This window comes from Artemia franciscana, chromosome 18, assembly GCF_032884065.1.
Source record: "Artemia franciscana chromosome 18, ASM3288406v1, whole genome shotgun sequence".
NCBI classification, from domain to species: domain Eukaryota; kingdom Metazoa; phylum Arthropoda; class Branchiopoda; order Anostraca; family Artemiidae; genus Artemia; species Artemia franciscana.
In genome coordinates this window covers 31,092,718-31,117,198 of record NC_088880.1, presented here as the reverse complement: position 1 = coordinate 31,117,198, position 24,481 = coordinate 31,092,718, and the positions used below count along the sequence as shown (strand labels likewise).

At 33.3% G+C, this 24,481-nt stretch overlaps 1 protein-coding gene across 5 annotated transcripts in view; it reads left to right on the top strand.

Moving 5' to 3' along the window:
* LOC136038867 (uncharacterized) overlaps positions 1-18,696 on the top strand; it is a 30,079-nt gene extending 11,383 nt beyond the window's left edge. For 3 of the 5 annotated variants that reach the window (XM_065722327.1, XM_065722324.1, XM_065722325.1), the window contains exons 3-7: positions 1,387-1,516; positions 5,039-5,133; positions 10,585-10,821; positions 14,565-14,645; positions 18,518-18,696. In XM_065722327.1, coding sequence (XP_065578399.1) covers positions 1,387-1,516; positions 5,039-5,133; positions 10,585-10,821; positions 14,565-14,645; positions 18,518-18,526 — 552 coding nt within the window. In that variant the 3' untranslated portion in view covers positions 18,527-18,696. Of the gene's footprint in view, positions 1-1,386; positions 1,517-5,038; positions 5,134-10,584; positions 10,822-14,564; positions 18,055-18,517 lie in introns of those variants that run through there. The other 2 variants (XM_065722329.1, XM_065722328.1) reach the window with 1 other exon arrangement.
* Positions 18,697-24,481: the final 5,785 nt, after the last annotated feature.

Sequence of the window (24,481 nt, the reverse complement as noted above, 5' to 3'; positions counted from 1 at the left end):
GAGCACCAACACTAATATTTATGATTGTTTAATGTGTGTTTATTGTTTAGAACGCTTTGCGTAATGTATTTAAATTCACCAAGTAGCGTGTTTTTTAAATAGTTATTTTTCTTCATTACCGCTTGAACAGCACCTGCTTAAATAGCACCCCCTTTTGTCCCCCCCCCCCTCAATAGAAATACTGTAGCTACGTCTCTGAGTAGAGTCAAAAATTAATGTTAATTAGACTAAGTTGCTGAGGCTAGGAATAAATGAGGCTAAAGAGGCTATGTTAGGTATCGAGTAAATAGATCTAGGAATAACTTAGCTTACCTTGGTAGGTATTAGCAAAGAGTATTATTTATTGTTTATTTAAAATAAGTTTAGTGCTAAAATATGCTACCATGTTACCATTGTTACTACCATTGTTAAAATATGTTACCATATTTTAGATATTAGCAAAGGTATTAGCAAAGAGTATTATTTATTGTTTATTTAAAATAAGTTTAGTGCTAAAATATGCTACCATTGTTACCATTGTTACCATGTTACTATTGTTACCATTGTTACTACCATTGTTAAAATATGTTACCATATTTTAGATATTAGCAAAGGTATTAGCAAAGAGTATTATTTATTGTTTATTTAAAATAAGTTTAGTGCTAAAATATGCTACCATTGTTACCATTGTTACTACCATTGTTAAACTATGTTACCATATTTTAGATATTAGCAAAGGTATTAGCAAAGATGGTGCATGCAGTAAATAGATAAAAACTAGAACAGCCAAGGCTATTCTACTTTTTTCAACCAAGAAGTATCAAAATTTTCTTAATCTGTCATTAAATTAAATTACTTTTTAAGTTTAAGTTATCAAAATAGAAAAAAAATATCAGAATCTTTCCATTCTGTTGTTTTAATGACTTGATATAATTTTTATATAAACATTTCATACGTTTTGTTTTTCAATGTGTCTTTATTTAATTTTTGTAAATCACACCAGCACAAACACCAAAAACAAGAAGAACAATGGGGAATTTCTCAAGGCAGTGGGAAAGAAATTAGAATGAATATTTCGGCTCTGGCCGTCCTCAGCAATACAAAAAATATATAAGAAAAAAAACTTACAACAGGATAAAATAAATAAATAGCGACGTCTTCGTCGCTATTTATTATCACACCAGCACTTATGTAAAACATAAAATATTCAGAAAACTAAAGATGTTTTTTTTTTTGTTTCACCAGGTGATTGGTGCGTTAAATCTAAGATCTATTATAAACTTTCTTCTTGATATTCCTGTGTTGTTGACCATATTGTCTCATTTTTATATTTTTAAAATGGTCTCATTTTTGTCTAAATTTTCTATATATTTTGTTGTCTTTTAATAAATGTCCTTTCCATTTCAGTTTGTGAGTCTTTTTACAATTGCAACTGCCATTTTTGACATATATTGCTTAGGAATGGTCTATCCTGGAGTGCGCCACTATGGATTTTTTATTATGAATTTTCAGTTTGTCTATGTTGGAAATCGACACGGTAGGTTATTCACTTCTTGTTCCTATCTTAAATGTTTTCAACTTTTCTTTCATTCATTCATATTTTCTGTGACGTATTTCAGTTTTTGGTGTCTACTTCTCCATCTAATTTTAAACCTCTTCAAGTGCTTCATAACAAAGCAAAGAGGATATCTTTGACACAAAGTAAGTTAGTAAGACAGCACTAGACCCTTAAGGTCCAAACCGGTGGTCTCCGTTTCATGGCCCTTCAGCCAGAAAATGCAATGGGGGGGCAACCATCCTGTGCTTTCACACACCCTTCCTGCTTATCTTTCCCAGATTTCTCCAGGTACCCATTTAGAGCTGGGTCGACTCTGGCTAAGCCTACAGAGTCACGCCACTGATCCCTGTCCCAAACTAATTAACTGGTTACAAGTGGGATTGAACCCGTACCCCTTGGACAAAGAATTCCCACACCAGCGCGCCAACCACTTAGCCAGGACGGCTTAAAATGTCTTTTTACACAGATGACGAATCATCACTTAGGCACCTATGCGAACTTCTGGGGATTTCTTTAGATAGACTTTATTTGATGCCGCTTTCTATATTTTGCCATTTTGTATCTATAGTTAGTTTTCCCCTAAAAATTCCAATTTCACAATAACCTCACAGCCTATAACTTAAATTTTTTTTTGTTTCTGATGAAACTCATCAGATGTCAAGAGGAGGTTGGAGCCTTCGACATACTGACTCAAATTTTAGTACTTCACTCTAATAATACCATGATAAACATTAATTTTCAAGTCCCTAAAAGAAAACATCAGACGTGTAGCTGAGTAGTTCTTATTTTATTATTATTGTTTCATTTTATCTTTTTTTCGTTTTGTGTATTTGGCATCATTTCTATGTTTCGTATTAAGAAGATTAATGTTTTTTGTTTTTTTGTTTGTTTAAAATAAGTTCAGTGCTAAAATATGCTACCATTGTTACCATGTTACCATTATTACTACCATTGTTAAAATATGTTACCATACATGTATGCTGTGTTAAAATTAATATTTATTTATTGCTAATGAAACTGTTCTAATCTTCTCTACTTAGAATTTATTTAGATAGCCTGAGAAAATTTACTCGGTTTTAAAAAATAAGGGCATTATTGCCTAGAGGGGAGATATGTCTGGAGCTTGATGAAAATTGCTCTATTGAATTCAACTTGCCAAAAAATCTTCGAAGGCTCGGCCGACTATATACAAAATTAAAAGAAAATGTATTTTTGTTAAGAACAACGGTTAGAGAAGCATGTTTATTTTATTTTTGTTTGTTTGTTGTTGTTTTTCTTTAAGAATTAATCGTTTAAAACCAGTGGTTCTCAATAGAATATTAAGAGAGGACTCATTCAGATAATTTTCTTCTTTTTTTCAAATCCCTTAATAAGAAATAGAAGGGATTGCGCCGCATAAAGATGGTTTTTCCGTTATAGTGTGCTGCAAAAAGATAATTTTTGGCCCAAACAGAGCCAGATGCTAACAACTGAAAGTTTGTGAGACCATATTCCATATATAAATCTGTATAGTGTCCATGCAAAAAAAAGAAGAGGATTACCGACAGTAATTTTAAAGCCTCATTTGAACAAGATTATTTATCTCAGACTCCAGTAATTTATGATCAGTATTACATAGTTTCATTCTATTTTTTAAGAGGTAGCTGGGGGGTGCTTCCTTGGATGGCGGGAAGGTCAGAGCCTCAAAATTTGAATTTTAGGGTGACAACAGGGATGAAATGATTGTGGGACATGTCATTCCAAGGTTAAAATTGCCCTAAAAACTGTATAAAGAAGAAAAAAAAATATAAATCCACTTATTTGGTATTTCAGACCCCATCCTAGAATCTTATCGTTAGGGCTGGACTTTTCGGTTGGGATCGTATTGAACCAAGTACAATTACTGATAACAATTTTCCACCTGAGAGCTAAAATGGCACAAAACTGTCTGTTTTAAGTGTTGCCACTCATCGGCGCAGAAGGCCCTGTGACAAGCAGGATTTGGTCGCAGTCCCTAGAGTTCCCAGACATTATCGCATCAACGGGTCTTTAAGTAGAGAAAAGACTTAGTTTGAACTGCTGTATCCTTTTTAATTAACAAAAAAAATGTTAGAATTTTTATAAATCTAAAATATAAAAAGATGTTATTTTATCTATTAAATCTATATATAAAAATATATATCTAAAGTATAAAAGATAATATGAAAATGTAACATATTTTTAAAATAAAACCTAAAATGAAATATAAATGTAAAAAGCGAAACTAATTCTTGGAAATTTCTGGATTTTCAAATTGGACTATCTTCGTAGATCCATTGAATTTTATCTTTATTACGTGACATTTAATATCGAGATATTATGTGAAAAATGAAAGTGTTATAAAGAACAGGGAGTTCAGAGGGGTAGATGATGAAAGAAAATTTTGAAAATTTTAAGATCAGTGGATAATACTTTCAGAATGGATCTACAGCACATATTTGGTCTAATTTAGCCTAATCCACATAAACAAATTAACTCTTAATGCTGATTGTGAATGTAAAGTTTTCAGTAATTTCTAATCTAATCATCAAAAGGTAAACAGATGGTTTTCTTTATTTTTATTTTATCAGATCTGGTACTAACGTCATAATGATATCGTAAATGTTTTTAGTTTTTTTTTATGCTTTCCTGTTTTTCCTTTCATTTGCCAAGACAAATTCTTAAAATAGCAAGTGAAAATCAACGAACCTAGTTAAACCATCAGAATATTTTTGAGAATTTGGCCATTAACCGCAATTTCTGTATTTTTAAGTGATCCTTTTCTTCATTTACCTTATACCACCGAATTTGGTACCAGCATCATAATAATAATGCAATGTGTTTTAAGTTTTCTTTTTTTCACCCATTTTGTTTCCTTTGTCCGAGAAACCTGTAAAATAGTGGTAAAATTTTTTACAAAAGTGAGCCGAATCCGCTAACAAATTTTTTTTTTTTTTGGCTCACGACCAAAATTTCTACCTTTTCAAGTTGTGTTTCTTCTTCTTTTTTTTTTACCAAATTTGATACCAACATTTTCTAATAATGCTGATTTGTCTGAGTTATTTTACGTATTCAGTGGCTCGTAGACTTTAAGCATATTTGGTAAGGACATGTTCCAGTATTTTGTTTGGGAGGGGGATATTTTTATTGAGGCTGGGACTTTACAAAAATCTTTAAAAACGCATCCGAAATTTTTATATGTACATTTGTTACGTTTTTACGAGTCGGACAAAAAATTCAGGGGAGGGTTCAAACCCTTTACCCCGCCCCCCTTTCTGGATACGGTCTTGCCATTTGTTTTGGATGAAATTTCCAAACTATGTTGAAACGAACCTGCTATTCAATAAAAGTTTATATATTAAAAATTTATATATTAAAATTAATTTTTTATTTAAATTAATTAATTTAAATTAATTAAAACTTTAATTAATTTTAATATACTACAATTAATTTTATATATTAAAAGTTAATGTATTAAAAGTTTTTAATGCCTCCGTTTTTTAGTGCGAAATTGTTTGATCGTATTTGCGCTGTTTTCATTCATCGCTGCCGTTGCTTTGCTTGTCACCAGTGTGATATTTCTCAAAGCTCTAAGGAAGGTAAGTGTTTCTTTTTATAATACCAAGGACATTGAAAATGACATTGGATTGCATTGATTAGAATTAAACAAAAGTACATATTTTAAACACCTGGAAAAACTGGGAATTATATTTATAGCTTAAAAAGGCCTCCTTTTGCAGTTATTCGGTTTTGATAGTAACAGGCGTCAAATTTAAAAAATTGAAACATGGGTAACAAAATCAGCAAAAAAAGCTAAAACACCAAACAGTTTAAGAAGGTGAAGCTTTCCGTTAAATTTATAGTTAATTAAAAATTCAAATAAGGATAAATCCTTTTAAAAGATAGTGATAAATTTTCACAAGAAATTACTAGATATTTCGGTCGCAAATGCAGTGACCGTCATCAGTAGTAATACTAAACTAAAACAATTAAAAACAATAATTTATATAAAAAATAAAATAACTAAATATTGTTTAATAACCTTATTTTTTTCAAAGCAAAAATGGAAGCGAGACTCTTGACCTTCTTGGTTTATTTGAACTAACAGCTGGACAGAGGTTAATGGCGTTGGGAGAAATAAACCCCATTCTTTTCAAAGCGAAAACGGAAGCGAGTCTCTTTGAGCTTTTTGGTTCCATTTCTTTAGTATTATTTGAACTAACAGTTGGACAGAGGTTCATTGAACGGAAGTGAGTCTCTTGACCTTCTTGGTCCCGGTTCGTTAGCATTATTTGAACTAAGAGTTGGACAAAGGTTAATCGCATTGGGAGAAATGAACCTTATTCTTTTCAAAGCGAAAACGGAAGCGAGTGTCTTTGACCTTCTTCGTTCCGGTTCGTTAGCATTATTTGAACTATCAGTTGGACAGAGGTTAATCGCATTGGGAGAAATGAACCTTATTTTTTTCAAAGAAAAAACGGATGCGAGTCTCTTTGAGCTTCTTGGTTCCGGTTTGTTATCATTATTTGAACTGAAAGTTGGAGGAGGTTAATCGAATGAGGTGAAATAAACTGTATCTGACAATAATAAATCATCGTAAATAGAGTTCAAACCAAATTCACCGGTGTCTCTATTATAGCCATAAATTTCTAATAAAGATGGCAAAGTCTTCTTTGTCTTCTAATTGAAAACGAAATGTTGAGTTGATAGTTTTATAGTTGAATGGTCTCGTTTCCTCATAAATGACACTGCCTTTCTATGACGAACTAATTAACGTCAAATTTGTACTTGTCTTCGGGAATCAACAGATTGTTAATATTAATGTCATAAAATTAATTACGTTATGTTAATGTTTGTTAATGTCATGATTGTTAATGTTGACAAATAAACGTCAAAGTTTCAGAAGAATCAACAGAATGTTAATGTCCCAACATTATTCATGTCATGTTGCTGTCTCTTAATGTCAAGATTGTTAATTTCAACTAATAAACGTCAAAGTTGTAGCTGTCTTTGCAAATCAACAGATTATTAATGTTAGTGTCAAAACATTATTTATATTGTGTTAATTTTTTGTTAATATTAACACTCACATGATTGTTAATGTTGACAAATAAATGTGAAAGTTGTAGTTGTCTTTGGGAATTAACAGATTGTTCATGCTTGGATTTTTACAGACGAACAACGTTGTCAAATTTAGATAATTAGTTTTGCTTACTTATAATCGTAATTCAATATTGCAACACTGGTGAAAATGTCACACTTCCCTAAAAGTTCAAAAAGAAGATCTTAAGCTTAAAGTTACGTTTAAGGTCGATTGGAAATATCGTAAACTAGAATTTGGCGAAGATATCATATCCATCTGCCATTTTTTTTTCATTCCAAATGTTTCCAAGAAAGACATGGAAAAGCCCTGCTTGGTTTTTTTATTAAAAAAATTGAATCTTTTGCAAAAGATTTGCGCCACAAAATCCTAAAAAACTTTATTTTTAAATTAGTTTAATTTAACTAATTGAAATTAATTAGATTAGACTTGAAGTCTGTAGCCAAATTAAGAAAAACGGAACGGGTGTGAAATAATCAGCAAAAAAAGCTGAAATATACTATACAAAATAGCTTAAGAAGGCTTAGTTTTCCTAAAAAATTGTGATTATCTTAGGGAATAAACAGGTTGTTCATGTTTGATTTTTTACAGACCAAAAACGTTGTCAAATTCAACTAATTAGCTTTGCCTATTTATTTTCACAGTTAAACATTGTAACACTGATGAAAATTCTGACTGCTGTAAAAGTTCATAATTTTGAAACAAACAAAAGAAAAATCCTAGAAGATCTTGGTTTTTAGGCTTAAAGTATATATCGACGGGCAATATCATAATTTTGTTCAATTGTATTTTGGCCTTCTATCAGCCAAAATTGCTGTTTTGCGCCCAGAAATTCCAGAAAGCTTCCTTTTGTTGCGGCTTCATTTTCAGGGGGTTCAAGTCCTGGTATCGCTGGTTATTTGGTTTCGAACGGGGGTCAATGTTGTGACGGCTCAGCGGTGCCTGAGTTGACCCAGCTCTAAATGGGTACCTGGTGAAATCTGGGGAAAAACACAGGAAGCGTCGGATGATTTGGATCCAACCACACATTGTACTCCTGGTCAAAGGTATCAAATCTGTCTGTCGGCACCTGCGCAACGCGGACCTTTGATCAGCTTGCGGACTTTTTTGTTTTATTTATTTTTACGCTACTAGACTTAAGGCTAGTCTAGAAAGCTAACATGGTTTTGTTTTGATGTCCTTGGTAAAACGTAATAATAATCCCCTTCATTTATAACCATGGTTGTCTGAGATTTGGAGGTTGTAGATTCCTTTAGTGTAGCTCAGTCATAGGCAGAGTTTAGTTTAACATTTTTGTGTTTATTCATAAGAGTTGCGAGTCAACTCCTAAGCGATCCAGATTTATAGATAGATATATTTGTTTTCATACATACGGCCTGATTTGCATAATCAATGTTAATTAACTCACATTTCGAAAATGGGATATATGCTGAAGAATTTGGCAAAATAGGGTAAATTTGGAGATGTTACCATTACCGAGCTATGAACTAAATGAACATAGAGCTTGATGCCTCTTTTATGCTCTTTCCAAATATAATAATCGCTTTTTCAGAGATTCAATTTTAAGCCTTTTATAGACCCTTAAAGATGAAACATTTTTATTTTTATTTTTTTTTGGCTATAGAAAAGGATTGGAAACAACAATTATTACTTCACAATATGCAGAGTGATTGTAGTTAACAAATTTTGGCTGCAGAACCATTATAGTTCCCCCACTCCCTCCCTAATGTGTAAATCTATAGCTCAAATTACAAGCTTCTCATGTGTTTCCTGGTTCTTGATTTCGTCAAAGTCGGTTGAATCTACGGGTACACAAGTTTAAACAGGAGTGTCGCTGACAGCTTAAAGTAAACGCTGCAATTTTTTAAAAGACGTATAAATTGCTTATTCAATTGGATCATGATGATGCCTGTGGGCTATCGAGTTTTCGACAAATCTGAGTTATAACTCCGATAAAATAGGTTCAAATTCACTGTGTTTGAGATTTGGTCAAAGACTGAGTCCAGTGTTTGAACGCCACTTAAAATAATTGAAATACCTAACAGTCCAAATTATACCTAATAAATACCTTATAGGTTCCAATTTTAAACTACCGCCTTTTAGCCAACTACCAATTTTAAACTACATTAGAAATACCTAATAGGTTCCAAATTCACTGCGTTTGAGATTTGGTCGAAGACTGAGTCCAGTGTTTGAACGCCACTTAAAATAATTGAAATACCTAACAGTCCAAATTATACCTAATAAATAACTTATAGGTTCCAGTTTTAAACTACCGCCTTTTAACCAACTACCAATTTTAAACTACATTAGAAATACCTAATAGGTTCCAAATTCACTGCGTTTGAGATTTGGTCGAAGACTGAGTCCAGTGTTTGAACGCTATTTAAAAGAATTGAAAGACCTAACAGTTATACGTAAACTTATGCGTAACTAAATATGTGTACAGCTAAGAACGTAACCAAAGAGTGCGGAAAATGGATAAGCGAGGAACCTCTAGTTCTTCTATGACAAAATGAGAAACAAATAACGAGATCTAGAATTACAGAGCAATATTTCTAAGTTGGTTGTGTAATCCCGAATAAAAAATTTTGTCCATTCCTTTAGTTTTATATATATTATTACATTTGCTGTAAAAGACGAAGATAAAAGAAACATTTTTGCCAAAAGGGTACAACTGGTGTATCTCTGTTCTTTTTTTTTTTTTTTTTTTTTTTTTTTTTTTTTTTTTTTTTTTTTTTTTTTTTTTTTTAGCCTGTGATATTAAGTACTAACCTAGCCCAAATTATTTTATAATCAATTAACCTTGATAAAAGATTCACACTTTCAGAAAACTTAAATGGACCTAGATCTTTGACTGGAATTTAGACTTTAACAAATTAACATAAGGCTGTTTTGAATATTCCTAGTTATTTTGGGTAACGCTCAACTGTTAGTGGCGGTAGTTTAAATCCTTCTAAGCCTATGCTAAAGCAACAAAGTTTCTTCTCGTAACAATGCTCTATCTTTTTCGAGACTGCCTACCACCAGTGTTACCAGATACTTGGCAGAAGACTGCCAAGCCATGAAAGCAAAAGTAGATCGAATAGATCACTCCTAGAACTGAATATGCCGAAGGCAAGGCCGTATCCAGAGCCTAATCACCGCTAATTTGGATTTTGAGCGTGCCTTTGTGAGCTATTCAAGAGTGATTTATATCCATTGTATGTTCCTAGAATGCAACTCGCCTACCTTTTACTTCAACAGAAGATCCTATTTTTATCCTGATACAATTTTATCACATGAAAATAAAAAAGCAGTTTTCTCCACTATATAATTGACGGCAGAAGTCGAAAGGAGATGTTTGTTTCTTATCTACGATAATTCAAAGTTGATGATAAGTTAAGTATATTCAAATTTAATTCATTTTTGTGGTTTTTCGCAAGGACTAGGAAGAGTTGAAGGAGGAATTTTTTTTTTTTACTTTGATTGAAAAGGAGGAATATGAAAAGAAGATACCATATTAAATGATAGTCCTTATTAGGGATAAAATAAAGGCTGATTGGTTTTGGCATAGTACTTAGGGACTATTTTCTTTAGTATTTCTGCTCCGTTGTTGCTTACCTTTGTTATAGTTAAGGTTGGCCTCACAATTTTTTATCATAGGGTATACTAAATTATTTTTGGATGCTTTTTTGTTTTATGGTATTTCAGTCATTTTAGTACTTTGCGGTTGCTTCTGCGGATGATTATTGTTGGGTGTCGGGAATTTCCTTGTCTTTAAAAATTCTTCTTTTTATCTCCATTTCATAAAAGGAATTTTTCCATGGGGCAACGCTGAATTGAAATACTAAATATTGTAAATTTTTTTGGTGTATTTTTTGGTTGATCGTAATTTGAGTAAGAACAGTGTGAGGTTTATTAATTTAGTCTATTGAGGATAAAAAAATTCAAATCTTTTTTCTTTCAGGAAAACGAGAAGAAAATAGTTCCATGGCTCTACTGTGGCGCCATCTTCTATTTATGGCGCCTCTTTGCATTCATTTTTGCGACCATCGTTAACGACATGATTTTCGCCTATAACATTATGATGTGTTTGCTTTGGATTTTTATTATTCTAGCGGGGGCCTATGGATGGATTGTCTCCTATTCCTTGTATCTCGATCTTTGTGATCTAACACGACTTGAAGACATAGCCCACTTGAGGGTAAGTTTTTATCATTTGGCTTTATGGCACTTTCAGTAAAGTTTTGTTTTTTGTTGTGTTGCGTCAGTGTCACTTATATGTCTGGCGATGGTATTAGATGCTATAATCGAACTAAGTTCTCAAACATATTTGTGTTTTCACCAAAAAATCTGCATATTTACCGCATCATTGGCCGGTCTTTTTGTGTCTTGGACTTCGCGAAATTGTGTATAGCTACCATGGCTAAGGCTTGGATTGATGTAGCAGTGTATAATAAGGATCATAACTAAATGTTTCCAAGAAAAACATGGTAAAAGTCCCTCTTTGGTTTTTTATTGAAATTAAATAAAAACACTATTTTTTTTTACTGAAAGTAAGGAGCAACATTAAAACCTAAAACGAACAGAAATTAGTCCGTATATGCTAAAATTCGAGTCTTTCTCTTAACTCTACTTTTTTAAAACAGTAGAAAACTCTAGCATAAAGAGCGGGGCGTTGAGGAGGAAAAGCCCCTTACATATACAGACTAATTTCTGTTCGTTCTCAGGTCGTAACTTTTGATAGGTAAGACTAATCCTGATGAAACTTATATATTTAAAATCAGCATTAAAATACAATTCTTTTGATGTAACTATTGGTATCGAAATTCCGTTTTTTAGAGTTTCGATTACTATTGAGCGGGGTCGCTCCTTACTACAGTTCGTTACCACGAACTGTTTGAAATTGATTTTCAATAAGATAAGTTATAAAAGAAGTGCAAAATTGCATAGCATTGAGCACAAAACATGACAAGTTTCCTGCAGAATTTTTTTTTGTTTTGATTTTCCCCCTCCAACAAAAGATTTGCAAGAGGTTATTCAGAATGTTGTTTTTAAAACAAAAAATCTGCTAGTTCCTTTTTTCTATGTTGATTTTTTTCCTATATTCTCTATGTTTTCTATATTTTTTAAATATTTTTCTATACTTTTTTCTATGTCTCCAGAAAGAAGGGGGAGAACATTAGATCGGAAAAAAAATGAATTCATATCTGTAGCCCCGATTATTTTTGTCATTTTGTAGACTAGTTTTTTGAGTTGAAATTTGTGTTAAATTTGACGTTGAGGCTATAAATGAAAGGTTAAAAACTTATTATTTCCACAACATCCCCAATTCATAAGAAATTGCAGCTTAAATTAGGAAGTAACTGGTGAAAGAACTTGTCGGACGACAGGCATACAAATAAAAACAAATTTGCTCTAATCGTACAACAGAAAAATACTTGGTTTAGGAAGCCATTATGTAGTCACGTGGCCATTTTCAAATTAGTGATCGGTTGAGAGTTACGAACACTTACCGATTATTTAGAGCAAGACGAACAAGCTGACAGTTTTTGATAGTAAAACTAAAAAGTTTGTGTTAAAAATATTATGTAGCCGATTCTGCTATCGGAATCCTATTTACTTACATGTATATGTATACAGTTTACCTGACGTTAAGGTTATAAATAAATATGATATTACTTCCACAGCTTGCTTAGTTTATACGAAATTACAGCAAACATTTTCAAGCATGCCCTGCTTCTTTTTTGGTATCTTTGTCGGGTTATCTTTGGTATCTTTGTCGGGTTGGGTTTCTTCTTGTTTCATGATGTTAATAGGGCTCCTTGAACTTAGTAGCCGAACATTTTATTTCCAGGACTAATATTTTTACGGTTGGTGCTCTGTGAGTTACGTTTTGTGGAAAAGCTATTCGGGCATGAAATGGAATGAATGTGAAATAGAAAACACAAAAAGTTACGCTAAATTGTGACAATCTTGCGATATATTTGGTGGGCCGAGGCCTAATACTACCTCCTCCTCTCTAGATAAATGCTTGTCTCCAAAGAGTTCATAGAATTCAATTCCCTTTAACACTAAAGTTTTTAAATGTGCATACATAAGCAAACCTTGATATTAGCTGTGTATTGCCCTAACTGTGTGAGAGACGCAGAAACGTTCCTGGGGGGGGGGGCGACCGGGACAGTTACCTTGGATGCCGTGGCTTGGAGGCGCCGTGGTTGGAGTATTGCCAATTTTTACTTCAATTCATATGTTTTTTTCCTTATATTTGAGTCAGGAGGAGGTGTTGTAATTAGTTTTACCCCAGGCACCACCAACCCTAGGAACGGCTGTGGAGAGACCCCAATAAAAAAAGATGTATTATTTTTTCATATTTTCCCGAGCGTTTAAGGCATTATTTAAGTAACTGAACAAATTTATGTTTAAACAGTTGACACTACAAGAATATATTAAATGGTTTGGATCTTCTTGGTTCCGGCTCGTTAGTATAATTTGAACTATCAGTTGGACAAAGGTTAATCGCATTGGGAGAAATGAACTTTTTTGACCATTCTGACTTTGACCAGCCAAATTAAGTGTTGCGCGAAATCATGATAATTTTACTCTAATTTATCTAATTGTGTAATTTAATTTAAAATTAGATGGTATCATTTAAGCCAGGCTGACAGCTTTATACTAATTTAATGAGCTTGATGAATAGCTTTAAGACTTGTATATCTCCTAAATTTTCCTATATACAATAAATCATACTTTATACTTATTGCTGTATTTGCTCTAATATTAGTGCAAAAAATAAACAGATCACCTAAACCAAGTGATATAACTTTCTGAGTTCCAGAACTTGACAATGCTGACTCTCGTGTATACTAAGAAAAGTTTTTACCTAGCTTGGAAATGCTAACGTACCAAATACATATAAATAAAAGAAGATTTGCCGCCAAAACTTTTCTTTTAAGCTGAAAACAACGATGTTCTAAGATTTTGTTTTGACTATTTCAAAATTATGAATTTTCTAGGGCAATATTAAATTTTTGTCAGTGTTGCCACGTTGAACCTTGAAAAAATAAGCGAGATTAGTTTAATTTGATAATGCTTTTAAGTATGAGTATAAAGATCGTTCAAAGCCATTGGTGGCACATAGGGCGTAGATGATTATTGACATTTGAGTTGTTGGGTCTTTTTTACGGGGACAGGTAGCAAATATATCATCCAGCTTGGTCAAACTCCAGGCCCCTTATAACACATTTACTACTACTGGTAATAACTCACTGCAGAACCAAGCCACCTGAGGTCAACACAGCTACAATCTGTATCTACACAAATACAAACATTAGCTATCTGTAGAGCCCTAAGGATAACTACAACTTCGAAAAAAATTCCTCCTTCTTAAGCTGTTTGTGCCAAATTTGTTTAGCTTTTTTTTACTAATTTTCCACCCAAGTTTCTTTTTTTTTAATATTGGTGCTCGTTACCATCAATAACTGCATCCTACAATATTAAGAATTCTAATTTCTTAGATTTGAATTTTAGATTTTTTTTTAATTTTTTTAATAGATTTAGATTTTTTAGATAGATTTCGTTTTTCTTTTAAAGAATTTTTAAAATATTCTAAATTTTTTCTAGATTTTTTTAGATTTTCCCAGATATAATTTTCATTGGCATTAATACTCTAATGATGTACAAAATTTGTATGTTTAAACAGTTTTGTTATGTTTGGAGAGATTGACAATATGGGGGTCAGAGGATTTTTTTTACAGTGGGGGAGAGGGTCAAAAACTGAAAAACAGATTTTGGGCCACTTCCTAGGGCCTTTGGGCGAATTCCCCTCCTTCTTTGGTCGGGCATTCACACAAAGAAAAGAAGAACCAGAATTAGTTTTAATGTTGGTTTAAATTTTATGGTTTATGGCTAATGGTTTATAGTTAATTTTATGGTTTTTGCTTTCAGATGGGTACAATGAGCTCATTAAATGTTGGTTTGAGCTCTCGACCAACGACGCCGTTCAGCACCGTATCCACATCTCACATGGTTTGAGTGATTTTAAATATTAAATTTATCCGTCCATTATGTGTGTGTTATTTGTGCTAATATATATATTTTTATCTGTTTATAAGGCATTCTTGCATGTGTGACATATCATATGAGTATCATGGCACCTGGATGTGTTTACATTCTAAACAGGCTTAGATGTTTTAAGTCTTAGAAGTTCTTGGTTGTAGATAGCTATTTTACTTCGGGGGAAGGGAGGGGGATTACTGTTTTGCAGCGCTTAGCTTTACACTCGCTCTTTAAAGTTTCTCTAGAGGTGAACATTTTTCTACGAGTATAAAATGTCCCGCGTTAGAAAAAAGAAATAAATTGGATATTTTTTTTTCTTATTTTACAATTTACATGAAGTTAAACAAAATATTTTATGAGTTTTAAATCAAATGTGGTTTAATTTTCTTTATTTTTCTGCTCGTCTTTAAAATGTGGAAGGGCCTATGTCCCTGCCTTAAGAAAAATCAATAGCGATATTGGGAAGTGTAAAAAAAAATTCGGCCACTGTTATCAAACAAATGTATTTTGCGTTAGTTACAATGTATTTCGAATGTCATATGCCGAAATCTAGTATTTACTCAAAAATAAGAACTGAGCTAAGGGGAATCTCCCCTAATTTCGTATGGCAAGTCCAATGGTCTCGGTAGCAATTTTTTGACCGGTTTTACTTTCCGTGATACGATCTTGTATCTGCAATACTAAAAAAATTCAATTCGTTTTCCATATTCAATATTTAGAACGGACATAGCAGAGCTGTTAAACCTAAAATCTACACTCAACGGGAAATAGAGAAATAAAGAGAAGAAAGAAAAATCTGGGAATCCTATTGACGGAATTCCGTCCTATGATGGAATGGTTATCTTCTCGAAAATTTGAAAAAAAAGCAATACTCTGTTTTGGGTGAGGACATTCTCTTTGCTATGAGAAAAATATCGGGATTGTGCGTCAGAATTAAAAACTTATTTACTTTATTTTAAATAAAAAATCCTAGAATTAGATTTAATTCCTGTTAAAATATTTGTACTTTTTGCTTGCACTCCCGAATTACGTCCAATTTGGAGTTAATCCTTTAGAACTTTGACGCCAAAATCGTGTTTGAGTGACAAAATTTAAACACAATTATCTGTGAATTTAATTTTGACTGAAAAACTGAGGTTTTCAAAACAACCATATTGATTAGTATTTCCACTTTGTGGTTCATTTATCTCTGCCATTATACCTATTTAGTTCTAGATTAGGTATAAAGCTAATTCTTGAATCCCATATTCATTCTACCGTCTTATTTTATGACCTTCACTGGATATCTTGATTCTTATCAGTACGTGTTTAACCTAGGGCTATATCCACACAGAGGGGGGATTGGGGGGCTATCTTTCTATTAAACTGATAGCAAATATAAAAATCAATTATCCATGGTTTCTCTAATAAGAAAGAAGTAATTATTTTGTTGTTACTGTAGTTTAGAAGAGGCTTGCACTACGATTGCCATAGTTTTCTTTCGTCGATGTTTAAAAGAACTGAATAGCTGTTTGGTTAGAATGCGTTTAAAGATAGAACACGAATAAGGTAATAAAAATGTGTATTAACACTTAAATGTGGAGAAGAAAGGGAATGAATTCTTTTATTGTGATAATCAATTATCTTATTATAATAAATTAAATAAATTTATTAAAATATGATGACGATCTACTATCAGTGGTAGATAATAAATCGCCATCTATTATTTATTAATAATAGATGGCAGTCTTTTATCGCGATCTGACATGAAGGCCTTCGCTCAAAGAAAATTTGCTTTTTCTACGAGAATTTCCTCTCTTTTTCTCAAATTTTTCTTTTAAAGATTATTTAAACTGTAGAATCGACTGAGGACAATAGTTGTCCCAGTTATTGTTGAGTAAAGAGTCTCTACCTCTTTATAATTTGTAGTAGGCTAAAGAGAGCTTGTTCTTTTACGAGCTCCCTTGCTTTCTCCTCCATGGTACCAGCCAAAGTCTCCTAAGGTTCCTTTGCCTTCGCTCGCCTGTCTTCATTTTCTTCTAGAAACGTTGCCTGTTAAAAAAAACTTATTTAGAACATTTATTCTTTACAAAAGAATGTCGAGAATATTAAAATAACTTGTCAAGTAGTGATAGTTTAATATTTATAGTTAAATAAAATTTGCTAAGAAAATTTCTAAATGAATTGATCGCTTAATGGACATGGCAACACTGTTTTTCAACATACCGTACGATCATGAATAGCTTCAAGGCAGTAAAATACTCGGCCTCCTTTTTTCAACATCGCAGTATAGGCCAATTGGGCATATGGGTGAAAGTCAAGAATAGCGGCTCTTCAGATGGAGACCAATAACAAAAAGAGACACATTCTAGTTAGATTGCTAATTTTGTGTTCATTTTTATAGAATTTTTTCACGTTTTTGGCAATTTGCTCGAGCCTTTCTTCTAAGTTTCTTATAGCCCTAGGCTATGCAAAAAAAAACTGAAAAAAACAATCACGGAATTTTTTTCTTTATAATATGCTGCAAGTATCGATGAAACATATTTTCTTGTTTTGGATCAGTTGTTTTCTACATAGCCTAAGGTTATATGAGACCATTAGAAGAGAGGGGATGAATTATCAAAAAACTCCAACAAAACGATGAAAATAGCATAACACTAGCAATCAAAAATGTCTCTCTGTTGTTCTAGCATGTCTCCTAAAGAGACGCTATTCCTGACCTTTATAGGATCTCTGTATTAATTAACTTTTGTCTGTGCTCATGGTGACTAATTATTTTTTCGAGTGTTGCATTGCTTGTTCTATATTTCTGATTTCTATTCAGTTAAAAAATCTATGGCCTTGATCTGACCTTCAACGTGAAAAGTTTAGTCTCCTTATTTAATGCCCGAGCCACACCATAGTCACAGTCGATGAAAAGAAGTTAAATTTTACGAACGAAAGGGGTTTTTCTTGGTTTGACGATATCTGTATTTCGGAAAGGAAGGTAAGAAGTTGGTTTGAAACTGCCATCACTGTTCTCAACTACTTTGTTCATGCTGCCTCTTCTTGTCAGGCGTCGGATTCCTGTTACAAATAGAAAAAAAAATATGCTGCTTCAAGCGTCCATCTTTTCTAGTTTCAAAAAATTACGCCTTAATTTTTGACTGATTCGTCAACCAAAAATTTCGTGTTTGAAAGTTGTTTCAATTCAAGAAGTTATTGATTGCATACATAATTAGTGCTGTTGTGTGTAATTTTTATTGTATCGAAAAGTGCGACTATAATGTGACCCGGGCATAAAACTGCAATTTTTGCTTGTTTATTTAGCATGTGTACGGTGTATATCTTTAACTATGTACAAATTAATCCGTCCTTTCTGTTTTGTATATTTCTGCCAAATAAAACAATGTAATTGTAACGATTTCTTCTATATATTATGGAGAGACTTTCACTGTGTGTAGCGACAGAATAGTTCCTAGGGTTGGTGGGGCTCGGGAAAATCAATTATAGTGCCCCCTCTCGAATCAAATATAAGCAAAAAAAGAACCAACCGGAAAAATTGGATCAGTGGGCAACCCCTCAGCAACCCCCCCCCCCCCCCCAACCACCTTTGAACAGTTTTGTGTAGCGAGCACATTATAGTTGATGCTAATAGTGACAGGAGGAGCATTTACGCTATTTTTACCATTTTATTAAGTATTTTTTTTATTAATATTACAAAAATGTATATTTTACTCCTTATGAAGCATCAAATTAAAAAGAACACATACACTAAAGAGAATAGGATGCATGTTAGAATCGGTACTGGCGCTTGCATTAACGCCATCTAACGTTTGGTGACTTTGTTTGACCCAAAATTGCTACATACTTGTTTTTTTTAGGTACTTTAACATACAGGGAAGGATAGAAAAGTAAAATTTCAATCATCAGTATGCCTGCCAGCTTCAATTCAACTAGCCTACTTTGAATTCAAGTTTTCCCAAGGTGTCCTGGGTCTATTTTGTAAAAACTGGATTTTGACTTGAAGCGATCTTGAAAATAAATTTTTTTTAGTTTTTCACTTTCAGCTTTAATCCTATTGTACTGCTGATTAACCACATCGAATATCCAGTTTTCAGCTGCTACTTTTTGATGAAGTCACCAGACGCTATACTCTAGGTAAGGTTAGTAGTTATTTCATCTCTATCTTTTTATGTTAAACCACCAAACCTGCCACTCCTAAATTCTCTTTGATATACTCCTTTTGTTATTCTATTCTTAATTTTCAAAAAGTAAACTTAATGATTTAGCTAGGCTACCGTGCAGAGGTTAAGTTATATATCCGATCTGCTTAGGTTTGAATACTATCAATTCTATGAGGAGCGACGTCTCTCGAGAAGACCAGTTAACAACCCAGTCGTGTGATATTGCAGTGGATTGATGCTCTGCTTGAGACTACGAGGCCCAGGGATCGGTCCCCGCCGCCACAAGGCTGGGCGACAGGGTCGCTACTTGCCCTCGCAAAAAAAAGATCCAGTAACTGAATCGACGGCTCAACGCTGACGCCGATGTCGACGCCAGTACTATCAATGCCTCTGAGGGATCTTTTATTATCTCTTTTTATAGTGTTACGACAATGTGCAGTAATGGAGTTCTTCTGGTTTTAGTTCGGGCTATTCAGCCTCTGTTTGGTTATGTTGTTTTATTATAAGTCGCCTACTCGTCGTAGTATGTTTCTACACGTGAATATATAACGAGTTGGAGTTAATAGGCCGGGGGTTGCTTGTATTGGATGTCGAATTCTTTGATGTGACTATAGCCAAGTGTTGTGAGACATCTAGTGACTAAGACCAGCCTAGGCTTGCTCAGTGCCTCTTTTCCACTGATCTTGAAAGTAGGGCCCCAGATCCAAGGGTCGTAACCAGAGATTAGCCGATGTCAAGAAATCAGTTACTACTCGAAATAATTATTCATTTTTAGTGGGGAACCCCCTGCAACACAACCCTAAAAATTATCCTAGACAAGTGTACTCGGATTCTTGAATAGAGTTGCTAGCCAAGATACCTCTTTACATGGCTGTAATGAAAGGAAGTTTAAGACAGATCCGTCGTGCTTAGCGGATGAAGGATAATATGTCGCAAAAAATTGTGCTTTCTGGCAATTTAGCTTGATCAAAATGAAAAGTATAATGCACCAATTAGAAGTAGTCGATTTAGAAGAATTATGAATTCTTCTCATTGAGAAGAAGTCATGAGAATATATTTAGAGAGTGTAGAAACTTCACCTAGGGAGTAGATAGTACAGCTCTAAATAGAGGTAGAGACCGGCAGTTGTGTTGGCCTAAAGTAGCCTAGTTCTGCGACGGGTTGTCACTTGTAGTAATATCGAACCAATTAGGATCAAACCACACTTTTTGCAACGCATATTCTTTAATATGCGTTTAGTCAAACTGATACCTAAAACTATCTTTAGACGATTCAATTATATCAGCCATATTAATCAGTTACGCAATGGTCCTGCTATCCGCTTGATCGATATCCTAGTTACATCATCTCCTTGTTTATCCTACTCTAAGCGACTTCCTCTTCTTAACGTTGATTTTCAAGGCTCTACCTAGTCAGTATAACGAGTAAGCCTCTACCTCGTTAAACGACTACCTTAGAATATCTTTAGACGTTTCTCTTGGAAAACATCAAGCATATCTTTCTCTACCTTTCAAAGCGCCCACAGTTCGAGTCATACTTGCCCAATAGACTATGACATAACCCCTCATCAGAAGAATCCGATACACGACAAGAAGTGCATTACTGGTCACTTTACATTTATACTGACGTTTTCCTAATATTGGAATATAATAGAGATTTTAGATTAAGATTTTATTTTCACAAATAAATAAACTAAACAACACTTTCGAGGGGGGAAAAACTTATGAGGGTTTGTGGTTGCACGAAAGTCCACTTAACTTTGTATCTATTAACACAGCTATTAAAAAAGAGAAAAACTCCACTATTTAAAATAATTCTACTACAAATAACCCGAAATAAAGTCACTATAACCTATATATTAAACAAAAAATCAAAAATTAAAATAGCTGAATTAAAAATAGTAATAGATAAACAAAAATATAAAAGAAAAAAATAATAACAAATCCATAAAACAATCATCCAATAATACGGAATTTCAACTTCATATTTCAATCGAAAATATTAATACGTACACAGGAAAAATATTCGGAACCGAAGTTTGGAATTAAAAGAAATAATCATTTTCTTCAGTAATTTCCATCTACTCTGTGGATTTCTTCAGGCTAATCTGAATGGAGCTCCTTCCTGGTGTGATGACTGATGGCGCACAGTTCCAGTAACAACTGATAAAGGAGTTAAATAGAAGCCGTTCACCTTCAGTTTTATTGAATATATTTCTCAGAATTTCCAATTTCTAACTTCTTTCTGGCAAATGTGGGGTGAGTATGGCTAAGCTGAGCTTAATAATAAATAGACGATATTAACCTTAAATCGTCTTAAGTTTAAAACAAGATACTACAAAAGAAGGTGGGTCAACCAGTTATTCATGTTTGATTTACATAGCTTTGTTCTAAAGGACTGTGAACACGATTCAACATATTTGGTCAGATTTGCAGGATATGGCATGCAATGCCTTTTGGTTTCACATCGTGTCAATCTTTTCGGTTCTAATGTTCTGACCAAAGAGTATGGGTATCTTATAAGAGTGGTACATTTGCGCCATTTAGCGTTTGGCGACACTTGGCATTTTTTTCAAGCTTTGCAATCGTTTGTATGTCAGGAACTGAGATCAGACACTTATTATTAGCCCAGTTATATTAATTATACTAATCAAATTAATTATTCTTATTATTACATTGAAAAAAAAATGCGAAGTGTCGCCAATGTCAGTCCCACTCTCAGGGGCGCCGTCAGAAAATTTTCCGGGGGACAGATGCCAAAACAACAGCGGTGACTGGGTGACAGGTTAGGTGGATAAGGGCACCAAACTACGACTTTACCCTGAGGAGGACGAATTTGCAATCAATTTGAAATCCTGAGAAGCTAATTGATTTGGAAGCATCAATAACTATATTTTAGCTTCCCAGTTACAAAAGAAGTAATGCCACACAGTGACAGTACTGGATTCAATCAAGTTGATTCGCTTTATTTGTAATGAAATTAGGCTACGTTTGGTGATCTTTAATTGTGTATCAGCTATAATGAAGGGGGGGAGTCATTGTTTAGGTGGGTATAGAGTAGATTCCTACAAAAATACATTTTAATGGTCAAGCTGCTTACTTTTCAAGAGGCTTTAGACAAATATTGAAAGAGGTAGAGGGGAATAGAAATAAATTAAATATTTTTTCCATACAGCTAATATGTTAATTCCCCATATCTACCAGCACAGAGGTGGAAAAGGCAAGGCAGGTCATCGTCAGCCCCGACAGGAAATTTCTTTGGGGTGGCAAATACTACTAGGAGCTTAGTTTTCATTAATTTTAAATGGTATTATTTTTCCTTTTATATTTATATGAAGTACTTCAATGAATCTATAAAAAAATGTATGTAATATATGTAAATTATATCTTGGTTATGCCTGGGTAGGATTTGGGAAATAATCAAAACTTAAATAAAAAAAGAGCTTTTCAGCTGAAAGCAAGAAACAGATTCAAACCCTATTTCAACAGATTATTCTTTGTATGAAGGGGAAGATCTCCTCCTTAGCTCCTTACGTTTATTGTGAAATTTGGCTTTTTTCCAGATTTTTCAAGAAAATTCGCAATTTGAAAAAAAATTTTAAACACTAAAAAAACTTTTGTTTAATGAGCAAGGTGTTGAGAAGGGGGACAGTCCCCCTTATATACAGAGTAATTCATATTTGTTTTAAGTTTCCAACTTGCTTCTTACTTTAATTGAAAAACCTTTTCTATCTGTTTAATTACATTTCATGAAACTGTAAGGTTTTGTGAATATAATACTTCTGGCAATGCAGAAAAAACGATCAATATTTCAATGATCCCTGTTTGGATTTTGATGGGTAGTCAAACAGTTTATGGTAACGAACTGCAAGTAAAGAGCGACCCATCTCAATAGTAAGCATAACTCTAAAAAACGGAAATTTGATACCAATATATATATTATAAGTATTGGCTTATTATGCTGATTCTAAATTTATAAGTTTAGTCATACCCATCAAAAGCTACGAGCCCGAGAAAATTTGTCTGATTTTTGAAAAAAAAGAGGGAAAGACCCCTTAAGTCATAGAATTCATACCATCAGATTCAGCGTATGAAAGAACCTACAGTAGAGGTTGCTCGTAATCTCATATCTGCAAAAATCTGAAATTTTTGCCAGAAGAAAATTCACGGGGTGCGTGTTTATTTGTTTTTTTTTATTGTTTTTTTCCCATGGGTAATCGTATTGACCTAGCACCTTGCTCTTTCCGCTAAAGTTTAAATTTTGTCCAACAACTTCTGAAGCACAAGGGTCGTTTAATTCAAACAAGGGTCGTTTAATTCGTGAAGAGCAAGACCTTGAGGAGGGGGGAACCCTCCTCGTATACTTGATAATTTCTGTTCGTTTTAAGTTTTAATGTTGCTCCTTACTTTCAGTTGAAAAGTTTTTTTTTCTTTATTAAATGAAACCTAGAGACAAAAATTTTTCTAAAGGCAATGGAAAAGTATGTCAATGAAAGTGAAAGTATATAAAAATGAAAAAAGTAAGTAATTACAAAAAATATACAAAACAATAGACTACTTACAAAACAAAGATTTACTCTCAGGATTCAGTTCTGTTGAGCAACGCCGAAGCGTTGGACGTGCGACTATGTTCAACGCTTCTTATTTTTATTATTATATCTTATTATATTTTTCGATATTTAACACTATCGACAGTTTTGAACTTGGTTATCCAACACCAAAATATTTAATGCTTTTATACTCAGTGTTTATAGTAAGGCATTATCAAGTAACGCATTATCGAAGTAGTTTGTTCAAAGTAAAATATTGAAACTAATATTTAAAAAATCAAAAAAAAATGCTAAATTCAATATTTTTAATTTAATTTTGAATACCAAAAGCCAATATATTTGACACATTTATGCTTCATAACTGTAAAAATTAAATACTTTTCAAAGTGACAACTAGATAACTACAATCACTCCTGAAAAAAATGATATAAAACACTAAAAACGTATCCATTCAGGGGAAATATTTCTGATTATAACGGCTTCATATATCAGCTCATGGGTACTCTTGCAGTTCAAGTGAAAGTTGACGGCATATTCTTACCAAAATTGCCCCTTAATAAGTTATTTTCCTTGTGTTTTCTACAATTATACGAACTTTCTTGTGTTCTAGTAACTGCACTAATTACTAATAAACAAATGCAGATTGAAGATAAAAACTGTTTGTGGAAGACTGGCTAGGGTTCACTCAGTCACAAATTAGAGCTTATATTTTCCTTATTAAGGGTCAAAATCCGTTGGCAGGCAGCCAACAATAGGGCAACAATCATTGTTTCCATGGTTTTTCCCTATTCTGCTGTCTTTCCTTTGGTTTCCTTATAATTACTTTATAGTCCCAAATTTCCAGGGGGGGGGGCATGACCCCCCTGCCCTCCCCCCTGTCGGCACCCATGTCCACTCTAATGATCGTAAAACAACTATCTGTCCAAGAAACATACCTATAAACATGTTATTATATATATTTAACAATTCAAATTTCAAAAACATAATTCAAAACTATGTATCGTAAAAAAAAAAAAAAAAAAAAAAAAATCAAAAGCCAAAGGTGCTAACTGGATATACTGGTTACCTTATGTAGTTTCTGGCTCACAAGTCTCCAGACAATCTTCAATTTG